Source organism: Macaca nemestrina, chromosome 14, assembly GCF_043159975.1.
Source record: "Macaca nemestrina isolate mMacNem1 chromosome 14, mMacNem.hap1, whole genome shotgun sequence".
Taxonomy (NCBI): domain Eukaryota; kingdom Metazoa; phylum Chordata; class Mammalia; order Primates; family Cercopithecidae; genus Macaca; species Macaca nemestrina.
This window is the reverse complement of record NC_092138.1, coordinates 112,170,124-112,189,978: the sequence shown is the minus strand read 5'-3', so window position 1 is coordinate 112,189,978 and position 19,855 is coordinate 112,170,124. Positions and strand designations below refer to the sequence as shown.

The window sequence follows — 19,855 nt, the reverse complement described above, 5'->3', positions numbered from 1 at the left end:
TACACTCAAGGCCTCACTCACCAATCTCGCCTTCATTGTTCAGGTCAAACTCCATGTACTTCTCTGGAAATCACAGAGCAAAAACTAGCATTAGTTTGGAAGCAGCGTCTCCCTGCGGGTACCCAGTAGCTCCCTTGTGGACAAATGACGGTGTCCTCAGGAGTCCAAACCATCTCCCGCACCCTACCAAGGGTCTTGACCTGAGTTCCCCATCTGCTGAGCCATGGCCTCTGGAGAAAGAGCTCATCCTGCCTGGACCACTCTCCTAGAGGTGCCACAAGGGAAAGATGGCTGGGAGCCACTCTGACCCTCTTGCCAGGAGGGCAGCTACTTCCTCCCAGGTCCCCAGCAGCGTGGACCAGCTGCATCTGAGTTAGTAGCAAAGTGACTAGATCTGATTCCCTGCCGGGATTCTGGCTCCTGGGTGGGGAAGGACAGGGTGGGGACAGGCATGGGTGTGCTTTTCAGTGACCCAGGCAATTCTGGGCAACCAGGTGCGGGAACCAGTGATTCAGGGGTCCTGTGCTTCTGAAACCAGGAGAAAGGCCTGCCGTAGCCCACAAAGTGGCTACACCGACCTGGGGTACACAGACCGTCACCCCAAACCTCATGCACAGACTGAGTTGTGCTTCCCTGATCAAGGAGTCCAGGAAAACTTCCGGCAGTGAGGGAGGATGCTCGGAGCAGTGGGCTTGGTATGTTCTGACGGGGGCAGTGCGCCAAACGAGCGTGGGGCCTCTGCAGGTCACCTCTGCCCTGGCAGAGTGGGGCCTTCATGGTCCATCCTGCCCCACAATCAGCCAGCAGAGAAAGCAGAGGCCCTTCCGCAGGCTGTGCTGCCCCCACCCACTCCCTGCCTGCTCCAGCCCGCTGCCCCTCTGCCTGGAATGTTCTCCCAAGTATTCTCACCGCCCTTCCTCATGGCTTCAGGGCTCCCCACCCTTTCTTTTTGTTTTTGTTTTTTTTTTTGAGACGGAGTCTCACTCTGTCGCCCAGGCTGGAGTACAGTGGCCGGATCTCAGCTCACTGCAAGCTCCGCCTCCTGGGTTTACGCCATTCTCCTGCCCTAGCCTCCCGAGTAGCTGGGACTACAGGCGCCCGCCACCTTGCCCGGCTAGTTTTTTGTTTTTTTTTTTTTTAGTAGAGACGGGGTTTCACCGTGTTAGCCAGGATGGTCTCGATCTTTTGACCTCGTGATCCACCCGTCTCGGCCTTCCAAAGTGCTGGGATTACAGGCTTGAGCCACCATGCCCAGCCTCTTTTTCTTCTTTCTTTATTTTTTTATTTATTTATTTTTGAGAAGGAGTCTTGCTCCATCTCACTTCCTCACCCAAGCCGAAGTGCAGTGGTGTGATCTCAGGGGGATACACAGCTGCACAGCTCACCTAGAGCAGAGTTGGGACTTGAACCCATGTTAGTCTGGCTCTAAAGCCCCTGTTCTTAACCATTATGCCTTTTTTTTTTTTTTTGAGATGGAGTCTCACTCTGTCACCAAGGCTGGAGTGCAGTGGCTCAATCTCAGCTCACTGCAACCTCCACCTCCCAGGTTCAAGCAATCCTCCTGCTTCAGCCTCCCGAGTAGCTGGGACTACAGGCACCCGCCACCACACACAGTTAATTTTTGTATTTTTAATAGAGATAGGGTTTTGCCGTGTTGGCCAGGCTGGTCTTGGACCCCTGACCTCAGGTGATCCACCCGCCTCAGCCTCCCAAAGTGCCGGGATTACAGGTGTGAGCCAGCGTGCCCGGCCTCCCCACCCTTTCTAAATTGCACCCCCTCCCCACCTCTTAGCACTCCTGTCCTCCCTCGCTCATTTCTCACCAAAGCACCTACCAGAATCTGCCCACCTTGTATTTCCCAGCTCTCTGTTTAGCCTCCCACCACCTCTCTCACGCCGCCCCCTGGCTAGAACACAGGCTCCCAGGGTGCAGGCTGCCTTGTACGTTCACCATGGTGCCCCCAGCCTGGAATGGTCCTGGCACATGTACAGGTGCTCATTTGGAGAGCAAATGAGTGAATGATGTAACTTCCTGTCTGGCCCAACATCCCAGTGAAGACAAATAGAAAGGACGCCAGAGCCCTGAGATCCCTCCCTCCTCCCAGAGCCACCCCTAGGGGTGGCCACGCTGGTATGCAGAGAAGGGAGTAGACTGCTCTCTTTTCACAGCTCTGCTACAGGTGGCTGGGACGAGGTGGGGTCAGGAGTGTCTTTTACTATTTCCCTTTTCTCTTCTTAATGTAAAAAGCATCATGGCATAGCGGTTAAGGGCAGGGGCTTTAGAGCCAGACCGACATGAGTTCAAGTCTCAACTCTGCCCTGGGCGAGCTGTGTGTTCCCATGCCAACAACCCCGCCCTCTGAGCCCGAGTTTCTCCATCTGTACATTAACAAGCGAACCATCTCCCTCCAAGTCGACTGGGGTGATGTTGGGGGGCTGGCCACGCTGCATGAGAAGTGCTTCACACAGGCCGACGTCCAACAAATGCCAGCTGTTATTAATATGATGAGCCCTAGACGCCCAGCCTAAGGACAACTGGAAGTGATTTGAGGAGCACTTGGCCAAGTTCTTTGCCTCGGAGCCGGGAGGATGCTCGCACTGCAAACACTTTGGAGGGGAATGCAACTTCCAGGATATTTTCCATGACAGCCCGGGGCTCCTGCGCCTAAGTGCCTCCCCTGGCCGGGAAGGTGGGTCTGCGCCGCCCCCTATGTGCCCGGCTCCTCTCCTTTCGAGGTGCTGGCTGGAAACCAACCGCCAGGGCCCCAAACAGAGGGACCTTTATGCTGCCCCTCTCCCCGCACCGGCTCCCAGGCCCTGCTTTCTTTTCATCCCGTGCTGCCGGGTTTCAATGGGCAGAAACTCTGCCCCCCTGCCCCACTGCTGTGACACAAACGTCCATTCTCCACAGGGGCTCCTGAGACACTCTGCTGGGGAGGGGGAGAGGCAAGGCTCACTCACAAAGAGCTGATTGTGTGCGGGGCCCGGGAGTGATGGGGCCTGGGCAGCGGCGGACGGGAACCAGCCTGAGCCCCGTGGGCAGGGAGGGGCAGGGCCAAGACTGGGCTGCAGGCAAGGGGTGACGGGGCCCACACGGGCAGGGAGGCAGGTGGAGGGGCCTCCCCCCACCTCTCAGGGGGTCCCTGTCTCCAAGCCTGCCAGGAAGAAGGGCATTCTGGAGGAAACAGGGCCATAGGCTAGTCCTGTGGGGCTAAGGGGTCCTGTGTGCAAGGGCAAGGGGCCAGCCCACCTTCCCCAGGAACGAATGCAGGGCAGCCAGCCCCAGCTTACCTTTGAAGGCTGTGAGCTTTTCTGGAAGGTTCTCTTCATCACTGTACTTCTGGTCACAGAGAAACTCCTACAGAGGTGAGAGGACAGTGTTGAACAAGGGGTGGGGGACAGAAGTCACCCACATGTGAGCCTACTGTCCAGGTGCCTTCGCTCCTGTCGGGTAGCCAGGTGCAACCAGGCCCAGTTTGTCCCATATTCACCCCGGCTTCCTGTCGTCCCTTGGAGGCAGATCTGCACCATCCGCCCTGTGGATAGGAAGTTTGCCCAGCAGCCTGGGGAGGCCCCACAGGGTTCGCTCCGGGCGACTAAGCCCTCCAGACAGCAGCTACATTACCAATGCTGGGACCCGTGCCCCTCTTCCAAGGACACCCCGGATTCAGATCCATGAAGCTGTGAGCTCCAAAGACAAGCCCCTGGTTCCCTCATTAACTTCTTAGGAATGTGATCCTGAGCTCATTCATTCCTCCCTGCACTTTTTTTTTTTTTTTTTAAGAAGTCTTGCTCTTGCCCCCAGGCTGGAGTGCAATGGCGCGATCTCGGCTCACTGCAACCTCCACCTCCTGGGCTCAAGCGATTCTCCTGCCTCAGCCTCCCCAGTAGCTGGGACGACAGGCGCCCGCCACCATGCCCAGTATTTTTAGTAGAGACGGGGTTTCACCGTGTTGGCCAGGCTGGTCTCGAACTCCTGACCTCAGCTGATCCACCCACCTCAGACTCCCAAAATGCTGGGATTACAGGCGTGAACAACCGCGCCCGGCCCTCCCTGCACTTCTATTGCCTTTTCTACCAAATGAGAATCATGATCCTGACTGCTTCTTGAGTTTGTATAGAAATCCAGTGAGGCCAGGCCAGGTGGTTCATGCCTGTAATCCCAGCATTTTTGGAGGCCGAGGTGTGCCGATCACCTGAGGTCAGGAGCTTGAGACCAGCCTGGCCAACATAGTGAAACCCCGTCTCTACAAAAATACAAAAATTAGCTGGGTGTGGTGGTGGGTGCCTGTAATCCCAGCTGCTTGGGAGGCTGAGGCAGGAGAATAGCTTAAATCTGGGAGGTGGAGGTTGCAGCGAGCTGAGATCATGCCGCTGTACTCTAGCTTGGGTGACAGAGGGAGACTCCGTCTAAAAAAAAAAAAGAAAAAAGAAATCCAGTGAGTGTGTTTATTCATCATCTCTGCTCTAACGGGAAAATGACTGTACACTTACCTCTCACCTGTTTCCTTGCCTGTAAAATGGGGGTTTTGATCTCTGGCCTGCCTTCCCTTCAGATGCTTGGAGAGACTCAAATGAGTCCTTTCAGAACCAGATGGGCGGGGTAGGGAAGACTGGACACTAACACTGGCCTCCAGGGTGAAGCCCTTACCTATGTGATATCTTCACAGCTCCTAGGAGTCCCAAGAGGGAGCTATTATGATTATTATTTTGAAACAGGGTCTTGCTCTGTCATCCAGGCTGGAATGCAGTGATAAGATCTCAGCTCACTGCAACCTCCGCCTCCCGAGCTCAAGTGATCCTCCCACCTCAGCCTCCTGAGTAGCTGGGACTACAGATGCCTGCCACTACGCCTGGCTTATTTTGTATTTTTTTTGCAGAGACAGAGTTTCACTATGTTGCCCAGCCTTGTCCCAAACTCCTGGACTCAAGTGATCTGCCGGCCTCGGCCTCCCAAAGTGCGGGGATTACAGGCGTGAGCCACCACGCCTGGCCAATGGACATTCCCTTCTTCATCACTGAGCTGACCGGACATGGACATTGCTCCTCCATCCCGTTCATTCATTCAACATTCTTGGGGGACACAGTGCATACTGCACTGTGCTAGACATCAAGGGAGCAGAGGAGACCATGGTGAATATGATAAGGTCCTTAACCTGAAATTACAGAAAGCTGGTGTTTAAAATGATGTGCAATGTCACCCACATTAATCACGTGATCTATTTCCTACTATATGATGGCCAAGTCTGTTCTTACATATCTCCTAGGACAGAGAACTCACCACCTTTCTAGTCTACTGTTGCAAACCCCTAAGAGGCTTCAAGGAGAATAGAGGATGACAAGAACTAACTGACTATAAAGCAATCTGGGTTTGGATCTGTCTCCCTTTTCACTAGCTATGAAATAGGCCCGGCCGGGCGCGGTGGCTCAAGCCTGTAATCCCAGCACTTTGGGAGGCCGAGACGGGCGGATCACGAGGTCAGGAGATCGAGACCATCCTGGCTAACACGGTGAAACCCCGTCTCTACTAAAAAATACAAAAAACTAGCCGGGCGAGGTGGCGGGCGCCTGTAGTCCCAGCTACTCGGGAGGCTGAGGCAGGAGAATGGCGTAAACCCGGGAGGCGGGGCTTGCAGTGAGCTGACATCCGGCCACTGCACTCCAGCCTGGACCACAAAGCGAGACTCCGTCTCAAAAAAAAAAAAAAAAAAAAAAAAAAAGAAATAGGCCCAATAGTACCCACTCCTTGGGCACTGGGCTCACAGGTCAGCTCTCAATGAGCAACAGATAAGATTATGAGTATGAAGCAGAATATGGCCTCTTCTATGGCTCAAATTTCTCCACATTAACTTGGCACCCCTTGACCACAGGAGAAACATACCTGAAAACATGGCTTCCCTCACTGGGTTGGGAGAGGGGTCTGGCTGTTCTCTAGCTTTTGGTAAAACATTGGCTGTGGCAGACACTATCTCCCTAAATCCTCACAGCCACTATTATTCCCATTTTACAAGTTAAAACATCAGGACCAGAGAGGTTAAATACCACGTCTAAAGTCCACAGACAGGCCGTGTGCGGTGACTCACACCTGTAATCCCAACACTTTGGGAGGCCGAGGTGGGCGAATCACTTGAGGTCAGGAGTTTGAGACCAGCCTGGCCAACACGGTGAGACCCTATCTCTACTAAAAGTACAAAAATTACTGGGCGTGGTGGTGCACGCCTGTAATCCTAGCTACTTGGGAGGCTGAGGCAAGAGAATCACTTGAACCTGGGAAGTGTAGGTTGCAGAGAGCCAAGATTGTGCCACTGCACTCCAGCCTGGGCCAGACTCCATCTCAAAAGAAAAAAAAAAAAAAAAGCCAGGCGCAGTGGCTCAAGCCTGTAATCCCAGCACTTTGGGAGGCCGAGGCGGGCGGATCACGAGGTCAGGAGATCGAGACCATCCTGGCTAACACAGTGAAACCCTGTCTCTACTAAAAAAAAATGCAAAAAAAAATTAGCCGGGCACGGTGGCAGGCACCTGTAGTCCCAGCTACTTGGGAGGCTGAGGTAGGAGAATGGCATGAACCCGGGAGGCGGAGCTTGCAGTGAGCTGAGATCGTGCCGCTGCACTCCAGCCTGGGCGACTAAGCGAGACTCCGTCTCAAAAAAAAAAAAAAAAAAAAAAGGTTCATGGACAGCTAGGGAAGGCTGGTTTCAAACCTGGGTCTACCTGACTCCAGGACCTGTGTCCTCCTGCACCTGGGCAGAGGGCAGTCCCAGGGCCTATGGGGTCTTGCTGGCTTGGCCACAACCTCACTCCAGGTCTCACTGCCATGCACTGGCTGCAGCCCTGCCTCCACTTAGCTGATGCTGGATCCTTCTTGAGGCCGCCCTCCTCCTAGCTGGCTCTGTCAAGGACTTCCTTTCCTCTTGGCTCCCTCTCACAGCTCTTCGGCACTGCTCCCTCACCCCATCCTCTGCCCAAAAGGAGGACAATTAACTTTTGTCTGTGACCGTGAGCACACCAGGCACCTCCCAGGGTCCCAGATCCCATATCTGTCCAGTGGAGGGACATATGAGATCAGTGATTCCCAGGCTTTGGGGTCACGCAGACAAGAAATATTTTTAAAGGAGGGGCGCACTAATATAGGAGTGCCAAGTTTCTATTTTGCCAAGTAAAGACTTTTTACACAATGACCATTGACTGTTGCCGTGAGTTCAGAAAAGAACATTTCATAAAAGTAGGACGTTCTCCATTTTTGAATGTTTAAATGGAATCCATTTAGCCTAGGTCCAACTCACCACAGTGACCGTGCATTCCCTTCCCTTTACCAAGAACTAGAGAAACTTCCTGGCCAGGCACAAGAGCACCAACATCTGGGAACCTCTGGGGAGAGATGTGGAGGGCCTGTCCCAGTTCCTGGGCTCTGGTTGACCAGAAATCCTGCCCCAGCCTGGAGATCCAGTTTTACTTGGGCCCCTCTGTAGGTGGATGGGTTCAAGTCAAGGACACGGTCCCTGGCCTTAGAGACAAACCGCACACAGTCACACACAGACCAACCAGGCAGGGATGAAGAGCAAGGCCACATACACAGCATGAATGGGAAGACTGCCCTGGGCTGCACCCTGCACTAGCTGTGCCTCCTTCCTGGAGCCCACAGATCTGCGTGGTTCTCTCCCTCACCTCCTTCAAGCTTTTGCTCAATGTCACCTTCTCTTTTTTTTTGTTTTGTTTTTGTTTTTTCAGATGGAGTCTCACTCTGTCGCCAGGCTGGAGTGCAGTGGCGCGATCTTGGCTCACTGCAACTTCCGCCTCCCGAGTTCAAGCAATTCTCCTGCCTCAGCCTCCTGAGTACGTGTGCACTGACACGTCCAGGTAATTTTTTTTTTTTTTTTTTTTTTTTTGAGACAGAGTCTCGCTCTGTCTCCGAGACTGGAGTGCAGTGGCCGGATCTCAGCTCACTGCAAGCTCCGCCTCCCGGGGTTCCCGCCATTCTCCTGCCTCAGTCTCAAGAGTAGCTGGGACTACAGGCGCCCGCCACCATTAGCCAGGATGGTCTTGATCTCCTGACCTCGTGATCCGCCCGTCTCGGCCTCCCAAAGTGCTGGGATTACAGGCTTGAGCCACCGCGCCCGGCCGGTAATTTTTGTTTTAATAGAGATGTGGTTTCACCATATTGGGCAGACCAGTCTCAAATTCCTGACCTCAGGTGATCCGACTGCCTCAGCCTCCCAAAGTCCTGGGGTCACAGGTGTGAGCCACCACACCCAGCCTCAATGTCACCTTCTCAATGCGGCCAACCCTATTCATTATTTTTTGTTAGCATGATCACGGTTCACTGCAGCCTCGATTTGCCTGGGCTCAAACGATCCTCCCACCTCAGCCCTCCAGAGTAGCTGGGACTACAGGTGTACGCCACCACACCTGGCTAATTTTTGTATTTTTTGTAGAGATGGGGTCTCCCCCTGTTGCCCAGGCTGGTCTTAAACTTCTGGGCTCAAGCGATCTGCCTGCCTCGGCCTCCCAAAGTGCTGGGATTATAGGCGTAAGCCACCATGTCCAGCCCTGTCCACCCTGTTTTATACTGCTCCCTGCCCACTGTAGCTGCCCCAACTTCCAGTCCACCTTATCCTGCTCCATGGGATGGGCCACCTCCAAACATGATTTTCACTGCCACTGCTCACTGAGGTTACTACACCCTCTCTGCCTCCCCTGCTAGAATGTAGGTTCCGCATAGCAGATGCTCAATAAACCTGTGCAGGATGAGTGAAGGAGTTGAAACTCAAATTAACTAACTTGCCCAAAACAGCAGAGCCAGCAAGTGGCTGTGCTGGGAATGAAATCCTCTGTAGTTGGGGCTCCCTCCCTGCACAGTACTGAGGAAGAAGTGGGTATCAGGAGGCAGCTGGGAGGAGGCAGGGCCCCAGCCACAGGTTTAGCGTCAAAGTGCCCAGCATATAAGCAGACACTCAATAAACATCTGTTGAGGAGCCCGAGGAGGGAGGATCACTTGAGGCCAGAAGTTCGAAGTCAGCCTGGGCAACATAGGGAGATCCCATCTCTACAAAAAATAAAAAATTAGCTGGGCGTGGTGGCGCATGCCTGTAGTCCCAGTTACTTGGGAGGCTGAGGCTGGAGGATCACTTGAACCCAGAAGGTGAAGGCTGCAATGAGCTTTGATTGCACTGCTGCACTCCAGCCAGACTCTGTCTCTAAAACAAAACAAACAAAAACAACACCACCAAAAAACATCTATTGAATGAATGGAAAGGCCTGCCATTCACTCCAGAGTTACTTTCTCCATCCTTACCCCTGCAACAATCAGGCAGCTTTGCAAAAGTGTGTGCCCATGTGTGACAGACTGGAGGGGCTTTGGGTTTGGACTCCTATTTTTCCTTAGAGCCAAAAATGACAAACGCAGCATGGCATGGTGGTTCACACCTGTAATCCCAGCACTTTGGGAGGCACAGGCGGGCAGATCATCCGAGGTCAGGAGTTCGAGACCAGCCTAGCCAACATGGAGAAGCCCCGTCTCTACTAAAAACCACACCTGTAATCCCAGCTGTACTTGGGAGGCTGAGGCAGGAGAATTGTTTGAACCCGGAAGGTGCAGGTTGCAGTGAGCTGAGATCACGCCACTGCACTACAGCCTGGGCCACACAGTGAGACTTCGTCTCAAAAAACAAAACAAAACAAAAACAGAAAATGACAAATGCTTGGGCCACAAGTGACCAGGGTGGGAGAAGCAGCTGAGCTGCTCATGCGTGGGCAGCCCTCACTGGCCCTGGGATTAGGGCAGCTGTGCTGACCATGCCTGGGCAGGGGGTGGGGGAGCCCGGCGGGCAGTGGCAGGAACAGGACTCCACCAGCCAGGCTGCCATGCCCGCTCCACCTCTGAGCTTTGGATTCTTGGTTCCTGCTCATGTACCACCCACAGCTCCCTCCCTGCGGGCATCCTCCCCCAGTCCCTGCCCAATGCACAGATACCCTGTCTTTCCAGGACCCCTGGCTGCCCTGACCCTGGGTCCATAGGCAGAGGAGACAGATAGAAGCCACCCCAGGTGTTTGGAAGAAAAGCAAAATAAAGAAAAAAAAAGGGCAAACCGGAGCCAGAATGCCTGAGTTGAATCCACTTCGTGGCTGCGTGAATTTTTTTTTTTTTTTTTTTCGAGACAGAGTCTTGCTCTGTTGCCCAGGCTGGAGTGCAGTGGCACAATCACAGCTCACTGCAACCTCCACCTCCTGGGCCCAAGCAGTCCGCCCACCTCAGCATCCCAAAGTGCTGGGATTACAGGCATGAGCCACAGCACCCGGCCAGCAAATACTAAATAAATGTTAGCTATTTGTTATTTTTTTCTAACACTTATGCCCATACAATTAGCTTATAACCGCCATAGACCCTCATAGACTATTTAACAGATTAGGAAGGAGACCCCCTCCCCGGGGAGTAGGCCAGTTATGATTTCTCTCTCCTCTCTCCAGGTATCCCCATTTGACAGATGGGACAACTGAGGCTCAGAGAGGTTGCTCAACTTGCTCAGGATTGCCAAGTTTTAGCAATTCAAGGTCTATGCCTACCCCAAACAAGAAGGTAGCCTGGTTGCAGGTTTCTGGGCAAAGAAAGTCAATACTGGGAGTTACCTTTCCTCTTCCGCTACCGCTACCGTAGGAGGTTATTCCGGAGGCCAGGGAACCACTCTATAGCCCTCCAGGGAGATGGGGGCGGGGGAGTAGGCGGTTTATTCTATCCCCTATCCTCCTCACACAATCTAACCCACTGTCCCCAAAGACAAGTTTTCCCGGCTGCAGAAAGTGCTGGGGTGGGAGAGCCGGTGTGAGAGGCGCAGGGGGCCTCTGGGCCCTGAAAGTGGCTATTGACATGCAGAGGGGCAGGCCTGGAGGCCACAGTGGCCTTATCAGTCCCTAGCAAAGGGCCAGGAAATGCAAGCAGGCAGGAGCTGGGATTGACACACAGGCAGCTGAGCCCACTTCTCAGTCCCCGGGGACCAAAGCGTCCAAAGGGTGGGGCCTGGGAGGTGGCAGAGCTGTTAAAATATCCACCCAGCCACAGGACCAGAAGGGACTCCTCACAGCATTCAGCTTGCCTTCCTTGTTCAATAGCTGGGGAAACCGAGGTGCCGGAAGGGACAGGCCCTGCCGGAGGTCATGACAGTTGAAAGCATCACATCATCTCTGAGCGCAGGGTGTGCAGGCTCAGTGGACACAGTGGACAGCTTGCCAGGGTTGCAATTCCAGCTCTAGCACTTACTAGCTCTGTGGCTCTGGGCAGGGCAACTTGCTTTGCCACTCTAGGCCTCAGTCTCTTCATCTATAAAGTGGGTTTATCTATCAAATGGGATCATAATGATACGTAGAACCTCCTCGCTGGGTTGCTGTAAGGAATTTTGTGTGTTTGTTTGAGTCAGGGTCTTGCTCCGTTTCCAAGCCTAAAGTGCAGCGGCACGATCTGCAGGGTCACTGCAGCCTCGACCTCACAGACTCAAGCTATCCTCCTGCCTTTGCGCCTGGCCTGCGGTAAGGATTAAATGAGCTAATTGCACAGAAGGAGCCTGGCTCCTAGTGCACTTGCTGAGTGTTCAAAATTATTATTATGTCTTAGGATCATCCAAACTCAAGCCACATCGAGAGGCAGGTGTGTGAGGGGGGTAGGGCAGGGAAAACACCACCCACCGACCATTCTGTGAGCCTTCGTCATCCCCTGAAGTCCTCCCGGCAAGCCTTGGCCCACTGGCCATCCCTCAAGGCCAAGTTTTGCTATGTCTTCGCGCCCGGCTGACCTGGCAGTGATGGGCCATCCACCTGCCTGAATCCTCCCATCTCAGTCCCCAATGGCACCTGTTCACTGCCGCCTTTCCTGGTCACCTACAGCCTCTGATGCTCGCCAGAGTCCCCCAAGCCCATCCCTGCCCCTAGCAAGGCCCCCAAGTGCTATGCCCAGGAGGCGTGGTTTCCAAACCCATCTGAAGCTGGCAGCCCCTGCTGTGCCTGGCCTCAGAAGCCCTCCCGCCTGCCTGCTCCTCGCTGACTTAACTCTCTTTCTGGGCTGGTACCTCTAGCACCTTCTGGCGAACCCTTGCTCCTGGCCCTCCAGGTTTGTCTTTCTGTATCAGCCGCAGCAGAATTTTGGGGTGGGCGGATATCACCATCTTGGAGGCCATCCAAGGGGCTGGTGTCTCAGGCCTTGGACAAAAACTCCAAGGACAGGAAGCACCATGCCGGGGCGTGGGGCCTCTGACGCAGTCCACAGGCTCTTAAAGGGCCAGGGCCAGGCCACAAGTGGTGCTGGCACCTGGCAAGTAGCAGGAGCCTGTAATGTGCACCCACAAGGACAGCAGGTTCACATTCCCCACTGCAGCCCTGGGCCTCATTCAGATGCCGCATCCTTGCCAACAGATGGGGCAGCTAAAGAAAAACACCCAAGCAGCTACACAATAAAGCACACCCTGCAGAAATTCCATCTCCAGCTTCCTGTGACACGGCCACACCAAGGTCATAACTGGTTGGACCCGCAGGGGACACTGAATCCTCAGAGGCTCACGTGGCCACTTATCACCATCTCCCTTATAATATATTAAGGAAGAGCAAGAGACATGTGTGCCCAGCAATGCCAGCTGGGCACATTCACCTGGGCAGGGACAGAGCGGCACTGCTGGGTATACAGGAAAAAACACACACCTGTGTACTTGCCTGGGTCAGGTCTCAGAGAAGCCCCATTGCTGGGGGAGGGGCAGGGGATATATACACCCCCGGGCAGAGACACCCAGCCTGCCCTGCCCAGCTGCCTTCCCAATGCCGATGACATATGGCTTCTGAAAAAACCATCAGGGGCCAGGCGCAGTGGCTCATGCCTGCAATCCCAGCACTTTGGGAGGCCAAGGTGGGTGGATCACTTGAGGTCAGGAGTTCGAGACCAGCCTGGCCAACATGGTGAAACCCCGTCTCTACTAAAAATACAAAAACTAGCCGGGAGCGGTGGTGGGCACCTGTAATCCCAGCTACTTGGGAGGCTGAGGCAGGAGAATCGCTTGAACTCGGGTGGCCGAGGTTGCAGTGAGCCGAGATCATGCCACTGCACTCCAGCCTGGGCGACAGAGTGAGACTCCGACTCAAAACGAAAAACAAAACGAAACAAAAAACCATCAGGTATCTAAACGTGACAAGGAATGCTGAGTGCCTTTCATTCAACCCAGGAGTGCTAGACCATTGAGACACTAGCCAGAGATCCTTATTGACATAAGCAAGAGAGGCCTGTGTCCATAGCTAGGCTGCAGCCACCTGATGACAGGGGCCAGGGTGACTGGGTTTGAATCCCAGATCTGCCACTTCCTGGCTGGGTGACTTTGCAGGTGACTTCATCCAGCTGAGCCTCTGTTTCCTCATCTCCGGAATGGGAGTCATGGCTGGACACAGTGATGCATGCCTGTCATCTCAGCACTCTGGGAGGCCAAGGTGGGCAGATTGCTTAAGCTCAGGAGTTCAAGACCAGCCTGGGCAACATGGTGAAACCTTGTCTCCACACACACACACACACACACACACACACACACACACACACAAAATTAGCTTGGCATGTTGGTGCATGCCTGTAGTCCCAGCTACTCAGGAGGCTGAGGTGCAAGGATCACCTAAGCCCAGGAGGTCAAGACTGCAGTAAGCTGAGATCATGCCACTACACTTCAGCCTGGGCAACCCAGTGAGACCCTGTCCCAAAACAAACAAACAAACAAAACAAAACATAGGCGTCATGATAATCCTCATCCCATGGGGCTGTCTGCAGATTCTCACTGTGCATCTACGTGCAGGGGTGCCCTGTTGCGGGGTCAGCAAGATGATGAATGTCAATCTGTGGGCACGGAGCACAGCCACAGCTCGTTACTGTGTTGAAGATCTCGCCTATTGGCCAGGTGCGGTGGCTCACACCTGTAATCCCAGCACTTTCGGAGGCGGAGGAGGGCGGATCACAAGGTCAGGAGTTTGAGACCAGCCTGACCAATATGGTGAAACCTCATCTCTACTAAAAATACAAAAATTAGCCGGGCATGGTGGTGCGCGCCTATAGTTCCAGCTACTTGGGAGGCTGAGGCAGGAGAATCGCTTAAACTCGGGAGGTGGAGGTTGCAGTGAGCCGAGATCACACCATTGCACTCCAGCCTGGATGACAGAGCGAGACTCTATCTCAAAAAAACAAACAAACAAACAAACAAAAACCACCTCGCTTGCTAGTCAGCTCATATGGCAGCGCTCACTGTCCCCTGAGCGCCTCCTGCTAAGTCCCAGGGCACAGCCGCCCTGAGGGGCAGCCCCCCCCCAGCCCCACTGCTTCTCTCTGTCCCTGTGGGAAGCTGGAGAAAATCTCTCCCGTTGCCATATAAGGCCATGCCTGGCTGGCCTGGGGTCACCAACCATGCCATCAGGGCTTGGGGAATGCCAGCTATGTAGGGGGAGTAGGAGGTGCTGGCCAGTTCTGCCCACTCCGGTAGTGCTGCTATGTACACACGTGCGTGCACACACAAACACATAGCACATGGAGCTGGGGGCGGGCACCCAGCAGGAGGCCCAGCCAAGCTGAGCAATTGAGAAAATAGGCTGGGTTCAAGTCGAGGCTGTTTAAACCCAGGCAATTTACCCAGCCTCTCTGAGTCTCGTTTTCTCGAAAATGGGAACCACAGTACTCCCTGGGTTAGAGTGGGCATTCGCAAGATAATGCCCCCAGTGCACCTGGTACAAGACGGGCACGTACCAAGTGTTCCGAAAACAACAGCAAAAACTAAAATGAAACCAAAAAGAGGCGTATTTTCATATGGCTTCCTCTACCAGGATCTCTAGGCCCATTAGAGTCTTCTATTTTCACTCTTGAATCCCTTATGATAACAATAGCTAAAGCAGGGTATGGGGGCACATGCCTGTAGTCCCAGCTACTTGGGAGGATGAGATGGGAGGATTGCTTGAGCAGGAGAGAGATGGAGGTTACAATGAGCCGAGATTGGGCCACCGCACCCCAGCCTGGGCAACAGAATGAGACCCTGTCTCTGTTAACAACAACAGAAAGCTAAAGTTGGGCAGGGCGTGGTGACTCACGCCTGTAATCCCAGCACTTTGGGAGGCCGAGGCAGGCGAATCACCTGAGGTCAGGAGTTCGAGACCAGTCTGACCAACATGGTGAAACCCTGTCTCTACTAAAAATACAAAAATAAGCTGGGTGTGGCGGCAAGTGCCTGTAGTCCCAGCTACTCAGAAGGCTGAGGCAGGAGAATCACTTGAACCTGGGAGGCGGAAGTTGCAGTGAACCGAGATCATGCCACTGCACTCCAGCCTGAGTGACAGAGTGAGACCCTGAAAAAAAAAAAAAAAAGGCTAAGGCCGAGCTACCCTGCCCCTCTGGAAGCTGGCCTACACCAAGGGAGGAGAAAGGCCCCAAAGGGAACTAGGTATTGGCCCAGAGAAGCCCCTAGATCTGCCAGCCAAGCTGGGCTGTGCCCCAGGCAGCAGCCATGGTGGTGTCCAAGCTGCCTGGCACAGAAGTAGGGACTCTTTGGCAGTGAATCCTGGGCTTAGCCCAGGCCCCCAGAATCCACACTCCAGTGGGGCAGTGAAGCTGCACCCCCAGGGAAGGCAGTCTGAGCTGCCAGCACAATTCTGCCTAAAATCCACCTAGCTTGGGGTCTCTCCACTGCAGCCATGGCCATGGATGAACCAATTCAGACTCTCACACGGAGCGACTCCCGTACAGTATGCAAAGAGCTTCCATCCACTTCCATTGGCTAATGGTTGCAGGAACTCCAGAGAGAGCAGAGATCCACGCTCCCATTGCAGGCTGGGGAAGATGAGGTTCTGCTGGGCTGGACGACCAGCATGAGCCACGGCAGCGTATCTTCCACTCCCTGCACCTTGAGGCCATGGACCAAGAAACTGTCCTGATAACTATCAGGTCCGCAGCCAGCTCTCCTGGGTGCTTTATATAGATTGCCTCACTGAAAAAAAAATCACAACCATTATCTTTGTGGAGAAGGAGGCTCAGAGAGGTGAAGTGGCTTGCCCAGAGTCACAGATCGGTGCTTGCAGGTACCTCATGACTAAACTGGTGGGGCCACCCTGCTCCGCTGTGGCGAAGCGGCTCAAGCTTCCCGTGTGATCCTGGCACCTCCTTCCTACGGGGCCCCGGTTCCTGGGCCTCAGCAGCCCAACAGCGGCTGGGCTCACGTGCTGGGTCTCAGTACAGCATCTTGGCAGGGGAAGGACGCTGGGCTGTAAGCTTTGTCACTGGCTTCTGTGTGGCCCTGGGTCAGTGGCTTGCCCTCTCTGGGCACTGTCCTGAGATGGTTAGACCACAGCTCCTTCCTGCTCACTTTCCCTGGTCCCAGTGCTGCCCACATCAGCCCCTGGTAACTGTAAGTCCCTCCTCTTTCTAAGCCAAGCCAGTCGGCTTCCCAAAACAACCCTGGAGCCGCCCCCCAGCCTTTACCCACCTCCCCAAGGGCGAGGTTGGCCCTGCCCTCTCAGCAATTCTGACTTGTCCAACCACGGTCACCTCACCCCCATCTCCAGCTGTCTGTGGCTCCGGATCCCGCCGGCTGTGGGTGGATCCAGCCAGCTCAGAACCCGCCTGGCCGGGTGACCCAGGGGGCTATATGAGGTCAGGGTCTCAGGCTTCTGTCCAGAGGGCTAGAGCAGCCAAGCCCCAGGCTGGGCTGTCACACAGTGAACTGGGAAGGAGCCCAGCAGGGACCCTAGACCCCTAAGCACCCCAGTCAGATGTCCAGGCAACCTTCCAGCTGTGCTCAAGATGCCCCCAGGAAGCAGGGTGAGGGTGGCGGTAAGGAGGCCGGAGCTTACCTGGAGGGGTACCCTGAGGTCGCCAGAGCCCGGTAGCTGGGGACTGAATGGGAGTCCTGTAGCCAGTGGATGGAAAACAGACAGGCTGCCTACATCCAAGCAGTCTAAGAAAACCAAGGGGGAATCAAGGCTGCACACTGCTGGCAAGAGGCAATACCATAACTGGGCCCCAGGCTCGGACCCACCTCCCACAGCCTTCGCGGGCTCTGCTCACCTCACCAGCTGCCCACTTCCAGACTCTCAGCTGGGCTTAGACCCTGGGTGTCCAGGGGACCAGAGGAGCCCGCGGGGGGAATGCTGAGCCTTGTTTCAGCAGGCATGCCTCTGCCACCAGTTAAAAAGGAAACTGGGGGGCCGGGCGCGGTGGCTCAAGCCTGTAATCCCAGCACTTTGGGAGGCCGAGACGGGCGGATCACGAGGTCAGGAGATCGAGACCATCCTGGCTAACACAGTGAAACCCCGTCTCTACTAAAAATACAAAAACTTAGCCGGGCGAGGTGGCAGGCGCCTGTAGTCCCAGCTACTCGGGAGGCTGAGGCAGGAGAATGGCATAAACCCGGGAGGCGGAGCTTGCAGTGAGCTGAGATCTGGCCACTGCACTCCAGCCTGGGTGACAGAGCAAGACTCCGTCTCAAAAAAAAAAAAAAAAAAGGAAACTGGGAGACGTCTACCTCAGGAAATAACGCCAGTTCTGTGAGTGCTTCCTGAACGCTGGGTGCTGGGCCACGCAGGCCATATGCCTTCCCTCTCTGAGCCCGCACAATGCCCTGCTTGGAGATGAGAGGCCCTCTGCTGAGGACCACAGAGCTGGCACACTGTGGAGGCCAGATCTGAGCCCAGGTCTTGCAGAACTTTAAAGCCACTGGCTGTGCTGCCTTTGAGCTTTGGCCAACCTAGACAGGTCCTGATATCTTTCTTATCTTCTAGAATCTACGCAAATTTATGGAGCTGGGTGCGTGGCAACAGTAGGCAGGATTTCTTCCGAGAAATCCACCAGGACCAGCAAGAAAAGCATGGAGTCCCTTAAGGCAACCTTTCCTGAAAGTTGGAGTGAAGAGGAGTGGTGTGTTTGGAGGAGCCGCGAGGCGGGAGACCACGGGGAACTGCCAGGATCTCTAGGCCCATCAGAGTCTTCTATTTGTACTTTTGAATCCCTTATAACAACAATAGCTAAGGCCTGGCGTGGGGGCACATGCCTGTAGTCCGAGCTACTCGGGAGGATGAGGAGAGAGAACCGTTTGAATCCCAAAGGTGGAGGCTGCAATGAGCTGAGATTGAGCCACTACACTCCAGCCTGGGCGACAGACCAGCAAATGACCCGGAGCCTGTGTTCTGAGCTAGAGAGATCACTGGCCTGGGGCGCTTCTCGCGCCAAATCCTTGGGCTGCTCCCAAGCGGGCTTGCGGGGAGCCACGAGCCGGCTGGCATCCGAGCTCCCGACCCGGCCCCACCTCCCCAGTCCCCAGTTGCAAGAGTAACAACTTGCAACCTGAGACGCCGGGACCGGAGGCGGGAGGCGGAGGCGGATCTACCTGGAGTTGGAGGCGAAGGGGCTGGGGGCGGAGGAAGGCACCTGAGGGAAGCCCGGGGGAAGAAGAGGAAGAGGGTGGATGTGGAGGACGGCATGGCCTCGCGGACGGAGGCGGCACCCGCGCAGCGCGCGGCTCGAGACTCGCGTGCTACTCTGGGCGCGGGGCTTACCCGGTTGATCTCGGCCAGCCTCCTCTCCTGCCGGGCTTTGAGCAAGCCGAACGCCTTCCCTCCTGGAGGAGACAAAGAGGCCGCCTTGGAAGCATGGTCCTCTCCGGGCCACGCGCCCCCGTCCCCGCCCGCTTCCCGCGCGCGGTGGACCCCGCGGTCCGCCCGGCGCGCACAGGTGGCGGCCCGGGGACGGCGGCGCCTACCTTGGAACCTGTTGCTGAGCGCGCCCGACATGGCGAGCGCGGGGCTCCCGCCGGCTCCAGGCTTCGCGGACGCAGCGAGGGACGAGGAGGAGGCACAGGCGCCTGGTCCGAACTCCGGCTGGCTGCGTGTGGCCGCGGGACCGAGGGGCGGAGGGACGGCTCGGGCGGCCGACACACCCCTCCCTCCGCTGCCGGCCCCTCCCTCCCTCCCGCCTCTCCCCTCCCCTCCCGCCTCTCCCCTCCCCTCCCGCCTCTCCCCTCCCCTCCCGCCTCCCGCTCCGCGGGCATCAAAGCGGCTATTATGCGGGACGCGGAGCCCGCCGGCCGACCCCTCTGCTGGAGGACGCGGAAAGTGCACAGCGCGGGGCGGCCGCACCCCTCCTCTCTCCCCTCCCCGGACCTCAGCAAGTCCCTGCCACAGAAATGAAATGCGAGGATCTCAGCATGAACTCCATGGGGTGGTTGTGAGGACCAAGTGCTGTCGGGGAGTCGGCGCTCAAACATGACTCTGCTGCCTTTGGGACGGTGCGGCTGCTGTGACAACAGTGGCCCGTCAAATCCATTGGAATGAACTCGTGTCTTGTTAATAAAACCGATTTATTGGACACTCACAGGCACTTTGCACCGTACATCAGTCATTTCATTCTCAAAACTGCATGAAATAGGACTTGGCATTCCCATTGGACTTGGCATACCCATTTCCAGAAGAGAAAAGTCAGGAAGCTGGAGCTGGGGCGCAAGGCCACCAGCAGGAGAACCCATGACTCCAGGAAAAGTGGAGATCGGGGGCAGGATGGGGAACCTGTGGCCAGAGTGACCGTGAAGTCTAGTGTCCAAATCAGGACAGCCAGAGTCAAGGGAGCACTCCTCATAATGGTGGGCCACAGGCATAGACAGGCGCTGTCCGGGGCAGACAGCACTCGGAATGGCCCCACCGTGCACACTGAGCGTGCCTCCATCTGACTCTTTTTTTTTGAGGCAGAGTTTTGCTCTGTGGCCCTGGAGTGGAGTGGCTTGATGTCGGCTCGCTGCAACCTTCGCCTCCAGGTTCAAGTGATTCTCCTGCCTCAGCCTCCCAAGTAGCTGGGACTACAGGCACACACCACCACGCCCCAC

At 55.4% G+C, this 19,855-nt stretch overlaps 1 protein-coding gene and 1 long non-coding RNA gene across 2 annotated transcripts in view; both read right to left on the bottom strand.

The window, feature by feature from the left end:
• LOC105464044 (allograft inflammatory factor 1 like) overlaps positions 1-18,893 on the bottom strand; it is a 26,852-nt gene extending 7,959 nt beyond the window's left edge. The window contains exons 1-4 of the mRNA XM_011711667.3: positions 18,740-18,893; positions 18,537-18,598; positions 3,291-3,357; positions 22-63 (exon numbers count right to left, since the gene is read on the bottom strand). Of these exons, the coding sequence (XP_011709969.1) occupies positions 22-63; positions 3,291-3,357; positions 18,537-18,598; positions 18,740-18,770 (202 nt within the window). The 5' untranslated portion in view covers positions 18,771-18,893. The remainder of the gene's footprint in view (positions 1-21; positions 64-3,290; positions 3,358-18,536; positions 18,599-18,739) is intronic.
• On the bottom strand, positions 12,162-18,529 carry LOC105464045 (uncharacterized). The gene is made up of 3 exons (XR_976637.2): positions 17,050-18,529; positions 16,836-16,939; positions 12,162-15,973 (listed from the first exon to the last, which is right to left on the bottom strand). It is a non-coding gene; the product is annotated as an uncharacterized lncRNA (long non-coding RNA).
• Positions 18,894-19,855: the final 962 nt, after the last annotated feature.